At 40.9% G+C, this 16,039-nt stretch overlaps 1 protein-coding gene across 2 annotated transcripts in view; it reads right to left on the bottom strand.

The window, feature by feature from the left end:
* The window catches only part of Spag16 (sperm associated antigen 16), an 883,930-nt gene that overhangs the window by 852,877 nt on the left and 15,014 nt on the right, over positions 1-16,039 (bottom strand). For both annotated transcript variants that reach the window (XM_048459370.3, XM_085698666.2), the window contains exons 4-5: positions 6,869-6,987; positions 915-1,052 (exon numbers count right to left, since the gene is read on the bottom strand). In XM_048459370.3, the coding sequence (XP_048315327.3) occupies positions 915-1,052; positions 6,869-6,987 (257 nt within the window). The remainder of the gene's footprint in view (positions 1-914; positions 1,053-6,868; positions 6,988-16,039) is intronic.

Below are 16,039 nucleotides of genomic sequence, written 5' to 3'. Positions count from 1 at the left end.
TATTTCTTCCACTAATTTTAAGGAGACAAAAAGGCACATAAAAATCTGTGCCTTCTAGTTGAAGGCACCTTTTAGTTGAAGATTTCTAGTTGTTAAGATTCTCATCTGTGCCTAGACATTACAAGGCAAGGGTGTCCCTTCTGGAATTGTTTTTAAGTTTTCAGAATAAGATATGTGTTAATAAAATAATAAAGTAAAAAGGTTACTACTTGTTTCAACTGAAAAGTAAGTTAGTAAATATGACGTGGAAGTTTTTATTTAAAAATTATGCATTCACACTGGGAAAACAAAAATTATATTAGATGATTAACAACAGGGAAAAAGTGAGACTATGGATGTTGATACTTCCTCTGTTAATAGGATATCTTTAAAGAAACCTTTAAAGCTCACAGAAAACTTAATCAGAGGGTTAGAAGTCCCATGTGCCTCCCACTCTTTATGTGTATTGCCTGTCCCACCACAGCAAGGTTTTTGTTACCACCCAAAATGCTTGGCTAACACTATTCCTTGTGATACTGACATTATCCTACTAAGAATACATTAGTCCCATCCTTACTTCTACTCTTTCTATTAATTTCATTATTATTTCTGAAATTAGCTCATTACACAAGAGAAAATTTCACAACCCACAAAACATAATCACACACACATAGGAAAATGCCTTTGTAACAAATTCACCATCTGCTACAGACGCCTAGTATTCCACTCCACTGGTGAGCTATGCTTGGCAGAGGCTCCAGTTTCCTGCTCAATTAACTCACTTGGGAAGCTTTCTCATCCCCACAACCAAAACTCAAATATTATCCAGTGATCCAGAATTAAATTTCTCAAACAGTACATTGCATGTCTCAGCTAAATTCATCATTATTTTTTACTTAGTCTAAACAAAAAAGAAAAATGTAATATTAACATACTCAGCTGCCTGTTTGACGTGTTTCAAATCTTTCTTCAGGTTTTTGTTCTCATTCTCTAAAAACATCACCTGGCTGTAGACATCTGGAACATTCCCGAGGGCTCTGAGGTCAGTCCCTCCCTTCTGTATTAACTCATACCTAGGACAAATCAAACAACAGAGTTTACCTGTTTTTGACTTTAAAAAAATGACTATGTATAATTCAAAATCTCGGCCCTAGGGAATTTGGTAGAAATTAGTTGCTATATTATTAATATATTGTTAAGACAAAATGTCAGTTAATCTAGCCTTTTAAAACACAATGGGTCGTCTATGTTCCACACATCTAGTTACTAGGAAGGATGGCACAACTATCTCAGTCCTTACAAGCAAGGAATTTCTACTCTAGCAAAGATGGTAATATGTTCTGGGAAGCAGAGAGAATGGAGGAGACAGACTGGTAGGCATTTGTACTGTTTTGTATATAGTAGCCATGACCAACAAGCATAAGTAAAGGACAGGAGGGATGATGCCATGTGGGTCCACGGAAGAGAAACACCCGAGGCTGACAGTAGGCAAATGCAAAGGCCCAGAGATACAGACATCTTCAGCATGTACAAGAAACAAGTCCAGTATTCGTAGAATAGCAGGAACTGAAGCCAGTCAAGTGAGCAAAGGAGATGTTGAGAAAAGTCAGAACCAAAACAAGGAGCCATCATAAAAGGAAACATTTCTCTCTGGATCAGGATGGGACCATGGGAATGTTTGGGGAGATAGAAGACAGTGATCAGATTTAGGTTTCAAAAGGGCAAATCTACTCCAGGAAACGAATTTTAAAGGAACACACGGCACAACCTGCAAGAGAGAATGGTAAGCAAACAGTGAAATAAGCAAAGGTTATAAGAGGGAACCTTCTGGACCTGCTGCAAAGACAGCGCTAACAGCAATTACCGTCGGGTATTAGCAAAGAAGCAGGTCAATGATGCATCCGGGTTTGGTACTCAGTAATAGACAGTCATTTACACAGTGGAAACAAAGAGAGTAGAAAACTGGAGAGCTGATCAAATGTAGTGTGCCTAGCAGACATTCATGTGAAGATAAACGATGGATATTCATAGTTCAGGGAACAGTCAAAGCAGGCGACTTAAGCTTGCATTTCATCAATATAAAATGATGTTTTACAATCATGACACTAGAATAGACTAGGTCAGGTAGTGAAGTCACATAAACAGTAAAAGATGCCTGGGACTGATTCATAAAATGTTCCATTGCTTCAAGGATGGAATGAGGTGGAGGAGGCAAACACGACCATAAGAAACTAAGGACAGAACAGTAAGGGCAGCTATGAGAGCGATGGCCAAGGGGTCAAGTGAAGAAAAAGTCCCAAGGAGGAAGAAATGAATGCTAATGGGAAAAAAATGAATGCTCACCGAAGTTTGGAACAATCACTGGAAGTGATAATGTGAAGGTCACTGTAAAATGTTTCAGCAGTGAAAAGGACGAAAGTCAATCTAGAGTGGGTGTGAACAGTAAATAAGGAAGGTACAGTCACCTTTGCTAGGAAAACGTGCCAGTGACGGAGAGAATAGAAAATGAAGATGATCTTCGACAGGAAGCAGAGCCAAGGAGCTCTCCCCCAGGTACCACATCAGATATGACTGCACACCTGTGTGCTTCTGGCCATAATCCAACAGGGAAAAAACTGAGACAGAAGACAAATGCAAAGGTAGTGACCTTGAGCCGGCAGGATCTGGATTGCGGCAGGAAGAGGGAGTGGTTTACAGAGTGTGCTGGCCAGAGAACAAAAAGGCCTGACGAAGAACCAGCAGGTGGGAAGGAGGGGGATGGGAGGTATGGAACTCCTATTTTCTCAGGAAGATAAAAAGGCAGTGACTGAGGAAGACACAACCTATGCCAAGTTGAAGAAGTTAGTGCTGACCTTGTAATTGCAAAATGAAGAACAGACACAAATCTGAGCTTGAAATCAAGACACATGGTAAGCTCACCCAGTCACACTCCAGGAGCTGAAGTTAGGAGAGTGGGGTTTAAGATCAGTCTGGCCTCGCTGACTTTGCCACTTACTGGCTGTGACCTGGTGACATTTACTGAGGCAGATTTCTCGTCCTCTCTAAGCCCATTTCCTCATCCATGAAATGAAGAGAAGTTAGTGGCTACCTGCCACATACAGTTGTTGGGAGAAATGAATGCCGAATAAGAACAGGCTACTAATAAAAATGATACAAAGTGAATTCTCAATTACTCAAAGGCATCACCATTTTAACTATTTTATGTCTTTTACATTTAACTAGTGTATTTATTATTTGTACTAATTTTTAATCTAAATATTCTCCTAGAAGGCTGACTTCTGCAAACCTTAGTACATAATCCTATCTACACATATTTACTCTCTCAGATTTGGCATACTGTGAACTGTCAGAGTGGTCACAGTAAGAGTATGGCATTCCTGTTTAATTTAATGGTGACAGGGAGATATTGCTTACATGACACATAACGAGAAACCAACTTCTCATCAACAGAAGAAGCATCAGTAGGTTTAAATGGTGAAGGAAAAGCTAGCTGCATGGGGTTCAGTGAGAATCGGTATGTAGTCACATTTATATGTAGTCACACTGTACACACGCTGAAAACTGTGAGGACTGTTCCAAAGTTAATCTTAATTCTGAGCTTTGACTTTGAATAAACCTAGTCTGATGAAATAAGTTGTAACTATATAGACCATAACTAAGTCATTACAGTACACCAAACTGTATTGGCCAAAAATTGCAGTATTTATTTTTGCTCATAAATTAAAGGAATACACACTAATTTATAATCTCCTTAATTGGGAATAAATTAAGTTAATAATTAAATGCTTTAAATAATTTCATGTCTTATTACCCTTGACAGGATGTTTAGCACAACCCTATCTTCAGGGAAATGGTAGGAAGAGAGGCAAACTGAGGTACCCAGGATTGAAAAGGAAGTAGGGAGGAGAGAAAGAAGACTGTGCCTCGAGGTAGCCACGGTGATGACAACACTAGTGACTGAGTCCGTGAGACAGACGCAGTGTGCAGGACAGGGCGTGTTTGCAGAGACGGACGTTCAGGGATCACAAAGGTACACTGCTCTCTTCTCATTTTACCCTCGTTAGTTACACAGCATCAATTAACTTGACACATGAGTACCCCTAAAGGGGACAAAACAGCATCAAACAACCAGAGTGGAAGCAGGTTAGTGCTCCACAAGCAAATTTCTACCACACCGACATACGTCTATAAATACACACACACATAGCTATATTAAATATATGGTACGTATAGACAAATCATAGAAAATAAGTTGATGGCTGTTGTTGGCACCTCTGGAGTACTAATAATTTAGAACTTGTCAAACTGCTTTCTGCTCTGCCATCCCCAGACACCTGGGTGTGCCTAATTAACTTTGCTTTCATAAGATTTTCATTTTCAGTACCTACGAGAAATCATGGCTTTATTCCAATGAAATTGTATTCACAAACAAGAAGTAGGCCAGATGTGGCTCCCAGGTCATACATTTGTGACACTGGATTTAAAAGCTATTCTGCATTTGCTGTTTGAAGACTCAAAGAACAGAAGTCAAATATTACTGCCCAGATTATTCTGGTACCTTTCCCGCCTCCCTTTTTTTTTTAGCACAACCAAACAACAAATCAGTACTTTTGTACTTTTGGTTACTTTTGTAGGAGAACATGAATTTGCCGCAATTTCATATGGTTTGGGATTTGCCTTTCTGCGTTAAAAATACATTCAGTCAACATGGTTGACTGAATTATGAGTAATTGGGAGGCTAACAGGAAAGAGCTCTATGTCAGGACAGCATGAACTACACAGCAAGCTATGTGTCATACATTAATTAAAACTAATGTATCTACTAGTCTTGAATTATAACCCTACTATATGCAGCATAGGCTACAGTTACTGATCAAATTTAAACTATTTTAAGTGAAAAATAATTATCCAGTTGTGGGAATAAGTACAAAGCAGTAGCTACAGACTGGTATAAAAATTAGGTGAACCAAAATATTACTAAGTTAATAAATATACATTCATAAGTTTTACCTTTTGTTTACAATATAATGCTAAATAAGTATGTTTCCTGGGAACTCCTTATATCCTAATAATATCATAGTTTCCTGAAATGTTTTCTCATGAATCAGACTGCTACCTTAGACAGTATGATTGCAATCATCTACTCGTTAAGAATATATTTGGGGCATGGAAAGGAGGTTCAAAGGGTAGATATGCTTACCATACACTCATGGTTATCTGAGTTCAATCCCCAGAACCCACCTACAGTTATGGGAATGCTGACTCCAACCGACCTCTCTATATGTGTGCCATGGCAACACATGTGCACAAACTAACACATGCATACATACTCACATAATAGTAACAAAAAAAGTTTAACTTAATACATATAATATTTGGATCATAATTCCCTTAAGGGAGTCAATATACTTTGTAATAGTCTAACATGTTCTTGAAAGACATAAAAATAATTAAATCATACTAATTTTTCATCTAATTAGCTACATATTAATCACCTACCTGCATTTCTAATTTATTTGCAATTATTTCATTAGGAAAATTTGTGCAAAATTTCTTTTTAAACCGTGCACAGTTTCCTGATTTAAAAGCAGCATTCTTCTCTTATTTCTAAATGTTCCATCTTTTAGTCTGTTGTGAACAGACCTCAGTTCTCCTCATAAAATGTACTATAGTACATGTACAGTCAAAATAATGACATTTGAAAAGAAATTGGGGTGAAGTGGGGGAGTTGGGAGTAGAGAGGAGTGTCAATACAATGCCAATATTATTTTCAAAATTAAAAATAAATAAATAAAACTGATTAGTTCTAGGTGTATATTATAAGTGAACCAAGAAAGCAAAAAATTAACCTAATGAAACAGACAAATTTTTAAAAATTAGAATTCAGTTACAAAACTCCATAAACATCTTTTGTATAGAAGTCCACTCTCTATAATATGCGATATCTAGTAAAAAAAATAACACTTGCTTCATATCTATCATTTACTATTTTTAAAAAATATTAGGGATCCAAAGACAATTATTGTTATAGCAAAAGAAAAGGTAGCATGCTGCTGGTTTTCGCAATCAATAAGATATTAAATTTTTTTCTAACAAGAAAATCATATTAGGGTAATATTTGAAAATACAATTCAATTTAGTTATAAATCAAATAATATTATTAGAAAAAATCTATCAGCTGTATAAATAGAGAAAAATAATTATTATTATAAACAGAAGGTAAGTAGTGTTAGAGGTTATGTAAAGAAACAAAATGATACCATTATAAATTAATCAAAACTAAGAGAAAACTATTTGCAAAACAGCTTTTTGCTGTATAACTCCAGAAGACATTCATTCCCCTTTTTACTTGAAAGGAAGCTAAGTTTGAAGCTGATGCTGAAAAGGCTGCTGAACAAAGTTTCACTGGGAAAGGTCCCCTGACAGAGACTGGAACCATTTATCCACACATGGAAGTTCACTCTGATAGTGCTGCTGTAAACTGCCAGAATCTGTGGTCACCAGAAGGGTGGACCTCTGAATCCTTTGTGGTTTTGGTAGTTGGTATGGGAAGAACTCTCTTAATGATGGGCAGGACCGTGACTTGGGTGGGGGACTCTGCACAGTATCCAGTGGAGAAAGTGAGCTGACCACGGCCAGGCATCCAATGGCCTCTGCTTCCTGAGGACTGACACAGTGTGACCCCACCGTAATGACTGTAAATAACATCACATAACTTGAACCGGCCCACAAATAAACATTTTCTTCCCTAAGTTGCCTTTGTTTTTTATCATAGCAACAACAAAAGAAACCAAAGTGCTTATTATTGCAAAGTCCTTTAAGAAAGCTAAACTTCCACCTGTAAATGTGCTGCCACCCCTGAAGAATTACTCTCCACATAAGGGCTTACCATTCTGCCTGAAAGCAGTTCAGAGTTCTGGTCATTTCCATTTTGATCAGGAAATTGCAGAGAAAGTCTTCTATGGCTTCGTGTGCTACATGCCTTGAAGGAAGAACTGTTTTCTGCTCCTGAAATTTAAATGCACAATTATTCATTATGCAAATATCCAGGTTTTTATTAAGGGAACAGGTAGCTCTTCACTTACTCAATTTGTAGTAACTTTTCCCTTAAATATTATGTACTGTCTTAAAAACTAGGAATGCAACATTGCTGAAACAAACATTTCCATTCCCAATGTAATAGTTTAGTAGGTAGAAACATAATATGGATAGCCAGCTGTGTGCGTATTCCACACACTCTGACAAACAGTAAGTATCTAGGAATAAAAGGGCCGACTCTCAAAGCCAGGGGAATGCCAATCTGTGGTTAATGTGTGTGCAGAGTAGGGTACTGTGCAAGACCTGTCACAGAGGAAGACTTCACTGAAAGAGTGGGATCTGGGCCATGATCACAAAGATGTCAGCCCAAATACTGAAATGACGAAAGATCAAAAGCCTTAATCCAAGTTCTCAAAGGAAAAAAAATCAAAATCTCAAAACAAAATTCTGTCAAAAAAAGTTCTTCTTTTATGTTTAAAATGCATTTGAGGGACTAGTTTGGTTCAATGCTTGTTCCCTGTCCAGCTGCAGTTGGTGAGCTCCCATTAGCTCAGGTAGACTGTTTCAGTGGGATCCCCATCATGGTCTTGATCCCCTTGCTCACATTCTCACTCCTCCCAGTCTTCAACTGAACTTTGGGAGCTCAGACTGGGGCTCTGGTGCAGGTCTGTCTCCAAAAGTTGCTGGAAGAAGGTTCTATAGTGATATTTTGCATGGCTGGGGCAGACTGAGGGGCCACTGGAAGTGGCACCAGGATTCATCCCTACTGCTTGTACTGGCTTTTGGGGGAACCTATTCTCTTTGGATGGATAACTTGCTCCGCCTAGATATATAGTAGGGAGGGTCTTGGACATTCCACAGAGCAATGTGTCATACCCTCTCTGAGGATTGGATGGGGATTGGGTGGAAGGGTATGGGGAGGGAATGGGAGGAGAGGAGGGAGTGGGAACTTGGACTGGTATGTATAATGAAAAAAGACAGTTTCTTTTCTTTAAAAATAAATAAATAAATATAAAAAGGCATTTGATTCACTTGTTTCATTCTTTAAAAGAGACTTATTTATGAAAAATAAAATATAAAACATTTCAGAGTTCATTTCATTCAACAAAGTAGGCAATATTGTATATTTCCTAAGTATGAAATTTTAGATATAATAATGTCAGTTGTGCGGGTGTTCATGATGAACAGACAAAGCATATTCAATAGAAAAGGATCAGTACAAAAGGCACACATGTGTCTCACTAGAAGGAGTGAAGTCACTGGAATTCCAAAGTCTAAACTCCTATGGTCCTTAAAGACATCAGTAAAAGGCAGGTCGAGTCACCAACACATCATGTGACCAACTACAGAGCTGAGACCACCAAACAATGGAATAGCCAGGGATGCAGACCTCCAGAAGACATCCTTCCATCTACTGAGGAGGTTCTGGAGTTCTGTGGACGTGCACAGCTCTCACATTCAAAACCCCAATGTTCTAAGACATTTTAACAGAGTTCTAGTTTTCAAAAACGCATAAACAAATTTGCCTCCTAAAGAATTTACACAGTTTATACCTCCAAGAGTGGAAATTGGGTGAAAAATGAGATACATTGGAGAGTGAATTGTAAAGTATCATTATACTTAAAATTCTGAAAAGATTTTAAGATTAGTACAAACTTCAGGATACAGAAAGGTTTTTTTAAAAAGTAGACTGTATTCCACATACAGAGGGCCTACTTCAGTCCCATGGAGGCCACACAGCTGTCGGCCTGGTGTTCATGATTTTCCGCGAGCTTGGTTCAGCTGTCTCTGCAGATGTTTCCATCATGTTCTAAACCTCCCTTGCTCATATATTCCCTCCTCCCTCTATTCGACTGGATTACCGAAGCTTGGCTTGGTGCTTGGTTGTGGATCTCTGCGTCTGGTTTCATCAGTCACTGGATGAGGGTTCTGTGATGACAGAGTAGTCACCAATCTGATTACAGGGAAAGGCCAGTTCAGGCGACAACCTCTCCTCTATTGCTAGAGTCTTAACTGGGGTCATTATTATGGATTCTTGGGAATTTCCCTAGCACCAAGCTTGTCCCTAACCCCATAGTGGCTCTCTCTATTAAGACATCTCTTTCATTGCTCTCCCACTCCATCCCTCTCCCCCTTGTCCATACTGTTCCCTCATGTTCCCATTTCCCATTCCAGTCCCTTTACCATCCTTCTTGTGTGGAGATAGTTGTAAAGGTTGGACTCTCTGGGAGGCACCTGATAGTAGGACCCGGATCTATCCCTGGAGCAAGAGCTAGCTTATTGGAGCCCATTCCCAGTGGTGGGATGCCATGCTCAGCCTTAATGCAAGGGGAAGGGGCTTGGTCCTGCCCAATCTTAATGTGACAGATTTTGTTGACTCCCTATGGCAGTCCCTACGCATTGGAAGGAGTGGATGAGGGGTTGGCTGGGAGGGTATGGTGAGGGGGTTGGAGGAGGAGTGGGAGGGAGACGGGCAGTGCAGATGGAATGTAAAATTAAATTTAAAAAATAAATCGAAAATTAAAAGAAGAAAAGTAGATTGTGGGCAACTGTAAATACTCAGTCCTCCAGAACTGAACTCCAGAACACATGTGTAAACATTAATTGTATTCTGAGACCTTATGTCATTGTAATTATCTGCTCTCTCTCCTTCAGGGCACAAGTCCTAAGAGAATACATTCACATTCTTCTTTTATATAACTTTTCTCTCTTTTCTCTTTTTCTAAAATTCATTGCGTACCAAGATGAATATCCATACTCCATTTTTGCATTTCCTAAGCAATGTTTCCCTGCTGTGGTGAACAGCAGAAATCCATTCAGCATGCTCACACATCCAAACCAGAAACCCAGCAGAAACATGACTAATGATGGACAGCAGCACCACGGTGTAGGTGTCTTCCTGTGGTGCTGGCCACGTGATTATTTTCCAACCAAGCAGTGACACGGCTGGCTTCTTCAGAAAGGTACACCTAGCATTTCGTTATCAGGAAGGAAAGCCAATACAAAGAAATGACCCACTTTTAAATGAGAGTTTTCCTGATCCATCTCATGTAGCCATTCCACCTCCCTATCACTGCTGGAAACATGCTGGACTGACCAGGAAAAGCCAAACACTGATGACCTCCTAAAGCTTGCTCTTAGAAGCCTTGATTGCACCTAATTTTAAATCTATCTTTATGGCTTGGAGATTCATTTTGAATCCATTTTATTCTGCAACGTCCACCAATCTACAAATTATAATCTGTAAAATGCTTCACTCTCTCCAGTTCCTAACATAGAAATAAGCAGATGTGGTCTAGAATTTAGAGTCCAGCAGGAGCACGTAGTCGACTTACAAAGAACAATAAATAAAACTTGACAAATAGTGACAGTTCTTAAAGCCCCATCTGCTAACCAGGGTAAAGCATGCACACGTTCTGCCTCAGTTAGCAGTAAGTCAGCATCCATGCTCCTCAGCCGTCACGTCCTCTACAGGAACACTTAGTTCACCAGGTGTGTGCCTCGTGACGCTGGCTAAGTTTCCGCTCCTGCAAGCAGCTTTGTATTCAGAGGGCTGCTAACCCCGCCAGACTTGCAGTTTCTGCTGGAGTGAACGTTTTGAAGAAAGCATGGAGAAATGAATGAAAGGATAGAATTAGTACACAATTAACTCACCGAGCAACTGAGTTGGCTAGTTTCTATGTCAACCTGACACAAGCTGGGGTCATCTGGGAAGAAAGAGCACCAAGTGAGAAACATTCCCTACCAGAGTGGCCAGTGGGTAAGCCTGTGGGGCATTTTCTTGATTGCTGGGAATGAGCTCAACCCAAAGCAGGCGCTGCCACCCCTGGATAGGTGGTCCTAGTTCGTTTAAGAAAACAGGTTGAGCAAGAACAGGGGCAAGTCAGTAAGCAGCACTCCTCTGTGGCCTCTTCAGATCCTGCCTCCAGGTTCCTGTCTTGTGTCACTGTTTTGACTTTCCCGGATGATGGACTATAAGCTGTTAAGTAAAATAAGCTTTATCCACCACAAGTTTCCTTTGGTCATCAAGCTTTATCAGAGCAGTAGAAATCCTAAATGAAACAGAAATTGGTACTTGAACCAGGGAGTGGCTTTGAGAAAACAGAGGGATTGCGGCATTTAGATGTTGGGCTAGAAAAATCATTGAGCACTCAGGAGCTCGCTGTGGGTAATGCCATCCCAGGCTGGTGTTTCTGGTTCCATGAGAACGTTGCCGAAGAGGCCAGCAAGCAGCGTTCATGCCTCCATGGCTTCTGCATCAGCTCCTGTCTCTAGGTTCTTGCCTTGACTTCCCTCAGTGATGGCCTGTGATGTAGAACTGTAAGCTAAAATAAATATTCTTCCCAATTTGCTTTTAGCCAGAGTTTTATCACAGCAAGAGAAATAGTAAGACAGCTAATATCTTTTGAAAAACCAGAAATGCATTAATTCCACTCTCAGAATTTATCACTCCATCCCTCTTGTACAGTGTTTTTCCCTACAGAAATTGTGGTTTTAGGGATTTGAGCTTTCAAGACTTCACCAGTCAGGACAGTGTCCTTCTGAACTGGGATTAGCACTGGATTAAAGCATTTCTGAACACAATCCTATATCAAAGTCAGACTCACATCAGCAATTACAGAGGTGCTGAGGCAAGAGAAAGATTAGGTCCTCTGAGGGACTATGGAGAAGTCAGAGCTCCATTTCAACACAACACAGCAGAGGACAAAGAAATGAAGAGACCTGTTGATTCCTTCAAATATCAATAAATGGCACTACAATTTTGGTAGCTTGTGTTTTAGAAATATGAGAGGAACAATGTATGACATCAGTACTAGGATCTGCAGTGGAAGCAAAGGAGTCTGTCAGCTCCATATGAGCTTGGAACGTGACCACAGCCATTTGTCATCGTGCTGGCCGGGATGACTTTCACACTGCATGGGACAGCCGAGCAGTTGCTACCAACACGTCAGGTATTCAAGACCCACAGTTTAGTTATCTTCACAGAACGCATTTTAGATACCTGTATGAGAAATGTGGAGATAATTAAGAAAAAAACAAATAAAATTAGACAAAAAGAATATAAAACTGCATTGGGAAGTGTGATTCTTAATTTTGATCATCAACTTGGTTAGAATGAGAAGGGTTTGGAGATACCAAAGCACACTTTCGGTTATATTTGTCAGGGTGTTTTCAGAGACAGTAAGATCATGAGGTCTCTGGCCTGATAAAAGTTTAACTGGCTTATGGGATAAAGCCATGACTAGTTGTTGAGAGGAGGTGGAACTCTGGAAGTACCAGGACCTGAACTGAGGCCAGAGGTCACTGGAAACAGTACCTGGAGAGCTTTACCTTGGCCTGGTCCCTTGCAACTATGGTTCCACTCTGCTTCCTCCCCACCATAAAGTGAGCTTCTTCACCATGCCTTCCCTCCATGTTAGGCTGACACCTCTACAATTCTAAGCAAAAGGAAGTTTTCCCACTGAAGCGATTTTCTCAAGCACTCTGTCACAGCTACCGGAAACCTAACACGGTAAATACACCACTGGCTTTCACATCATTAACCAGAAATTATTCGCTTATTTTCCAACTGTTGGGAAAGAAGGCCTACAAAAACTCAGTAGTAGATTTATTCCCTACTTTTTTTTTCCCTCAACTGGAAATCTTACATAAAGAGTCCAGGATGTTTACAAAGAACTGCATCCAGGGTAAAAGAATCGTCATAGTCGGAGACCCACATTGGAGAACCGGACTGAGCCCCCCATGGTCCAAATGAGGAGCAGAAGGAGGAAGAACATGAAAAAGGAAATCGGGACCGCGAGGGGTGCGATTACCCACTGATACAAGGGGACTGATCTAATGAGAGTACACCAAGGCCAGTTGGACTGGGACTGAATGAGCACGTGATCCAACCAGATTCTCTGAATGTAGCCAGATTCTCTGAACGTGGCTGGCCCGGAGTCTTTCTGAAAAGCCATTGACAATGACACTGGGACTTGTTTCCTCTGCATATACTGGATTTTGGGGATCCAGTCTGTTTGGATACTCACCTTCCTGGATCTGGAGGGAGGGGGGAGGAACTTGAACTTCCCACAGTGCAGGAAGCCCTGACTGCTCTTAGGGATGGAGAGGGAGGAGAAGGGGAGTGGGGGGAGTGGGAGGGTGTTGGGAGGAGGGGCGGAAATGGAAACTTTTATAATTTAATAAACTTTAAAAAAAAAAAAAGAATCATCATAGTTCCAAATAGTCCCTTTCAAAAGTCCTGTGCAGGAGGCCTCTTCCTAAGTAGGACCCCAGCAGCACAGACAATAAGAGAAACAATGAATAAATGGGATCTACTGAAACTGGGAAGCTTCTGTAAAGCAAAGGACACTGTCAGTAGGACAAAAAGGCTGCCTTCTGACTGGGAGAAGATCTTCACCAACCCCTCATCAGACAAAGGTCTGATCTCCAAAATATACAAAGAACTCAAGAAACTAGGCACTAAAACTCTAATTAACCCAATTAAAAAATGGGGTACTGAACTGAACAGAGAATTCACAACAGATGAACTTCGAATGGCCAGAAGACACTTAAGGTCATGCTCAACCTCCTTAGCGATCAGGGAAATGCAAATCAAAACCACTTTTAGATACCATCTTACACCTGTCAGAATAGCTAAAGTCAAAAACACCAACGATAGCCTATGCTGGAGAGGATGTGGGGTGAGGGGAACACTCATCCATTGTTGGTGGGAATGCAAACTCGTGCAGCCACTGTGGAAATCAGTGTGGCGGTTTCTCAGGAAACTGGGAGTCAACCTCCCTCAGGACCCAGCAATACCACTCTTGGGAATATACCCTAAAGATTCCCTAACATACTACAAAAGCATTTGTTCAACTATGTTCATAGCTGCACTATTTGTAATAGCCAGAACATGGAAACAACCTAGGTGCCCCTCAATAGAAGAATGGTTAAAAAAGGTGTGGAACATATATACATTAGAGTTTTACTCGGCGGTTAAAAACAATGACATCTTGAATTTTGCATGCAAATGGATGGAAATAGAAAACGCTTTACTGAGTGAGGTAAGCCAGACCCAAAAAGAGGAACACGGTATGTATTCACTCATAAGTGGATTCTAACCATAATTAAAGGTCTTTGAGCCTATTATTCGTGATCCTAGAGAAGCTAAATAAGAAGATGAACCTGATGAAGATTATTTAGCTATCCACCAGGAGGTAGGAAATAGACAAGAGTCCCAGGTAACCTCGGGTGCATGGGGGGGGTGGGAGGGTCGATGGAGGGGGAGAGGGCTAGAGAGAAGGGAGTAGGGGAGGAACGGGGAAAGCTTGGTGGCCGGGGATGGGGGGGGAGGGAGGTAGGATGAATATGGGATCAGGGAACAATATATTTCAACTAAGGGAGCCATTTTAGGGTTTACAGGAGACTTGATTATATATGGGATCCCAGGTCCAAGGAGAAATCCCCCAGTTTGCTCTCTGGACAGAGGAGAGGGTGCCTGAATCGGCCGTGGCCCATGATCATACTGATGTATATTTTGCTTATCACCATAGATCCTTCGTCTGGCGAAGGACGGCTATGCAGTCGGAGGCCCACATTGGAGCAACGGATTGAGCCCCCCGAGGTCCGGAGGGGGAGCAGAAGGAGGAGGAACATGAAAGACGAAATCAGTACTGCGAGGGATGCTATCACCCACTGATACAAGGGAACGGATCTGATGAGAATTTACCAGGGCCAGTCGAACTGGGACTGAACGAGGACGTGATCTAGCCAGATTCTCGGAATTTGGCCGGATTCTCTGACTGTGGCTGGCCCGGGGTCTTTCTGAAAAGCCGTTGACTATGACACTGGGACCTGTTTCCTCTGCATATGCTGGTTTTTGGGGATCCAGTCTGTTTGGACGCTCGCCTTCCTGGACCTGGAGGGAGGGGGAGGGAGCTGGAGCTTCCCACAGGGCAGGAAACCCTGACTGCCCTGGGGGACGGAGGGGAAGGAGGGGGGGAGTGGGGGGAGTGGGAGGGTGTTGGGAGGGGGGGCGGAAATGGAAACTTTTATAATTTAATAAAATTTACTAAAAAAAAAAAAAAACAAAAAAAAAAAAACAAAAGTCCTGTGCAAAACTGAACACAGATGCTCAGTCCTCCTAGTTGCTTTGACATTTTTAAGAAATGAAAAATGGAAAGTTGGGACCAGGATTCATCCTTAGTGCTTGAACTAGCATCTAGGAGCACATTCTTTTTGAAGGGATTCTATGTTCAACATAGATATGGGAGGAGCACCTTGGTCTTGCCTCCAAAGTGAAGTAACAGACTTTGTTGACTCCCCATGGGAAGTCTTACCCTGAGAAGTGGATAAGGGAGTGGGGTGTGTGTGGAAGTAACCAGAGGAGGGGAGGGAGTGGAAATGGGGATAGCTATGTAAAAAAAAAAAGTGTGGATTAAAACAGAAAAAAAATGGAAAATTGAGGTAAAATTTGAAACCCACAAAAAATTCTATCAGGAGCTACAGAAATGGTTGAAGGAGTACTTGCTGCTCTACCATAAGACCCAAGTTCAATTCCCAGTACCCATGAGAGGTGGCTCACAACCACCTGTAACTCCACCTCCAAAGAACCCATGCCTTCTTCTGGCACCTGCAGGTACCTGCCCTCATGGGCACATACCCACACAGACACATACACATAATTTAAAAAAAAACAATTTAAAACAAATTGTTATAAATATACAGCTCAAATGATTATGGTAGAAACCAGTAACTTGGACTATCCTTCCTAAAACTAATTTTAAACATTATGTAACAATATCTGACCCTCCATTATTAATGTCATTGGAGATGCAGGAAGAGCTAAGGACAGTGTGACTGGGGTTGTGTCATTGTGGTATAGTATTTACTAGAAAAGAAAGACTGTATAATTGCTAGGTAAGGACTCATTATTATTTCTGAAAATAGCCATTCATTATGTAAAAATAAATGCTTCATTCTTTTGTTCAATAAATGTGAAACACTATTTTTACATAATATGTATGAGAGAATAAATTAG

This window comes from Myodes glareolus, chromosome 1, assembly GCF_982192425.1.
Source record: "Myodes glareolus chromosome 1, mMyoGla1.1, whole genome shotgun sequence".
Lineage (NCBI taxonomy): Eukaryota > Metazoa > Chordata > Mammalia > Rodentia > Cricetidae > Myodes > Myodes glareolus.
The sequence above is the reverse complement of the archived record's forward strand: the minus strand, read 5'-3'. Positions and strand labels throughout refer to the sequence as shown.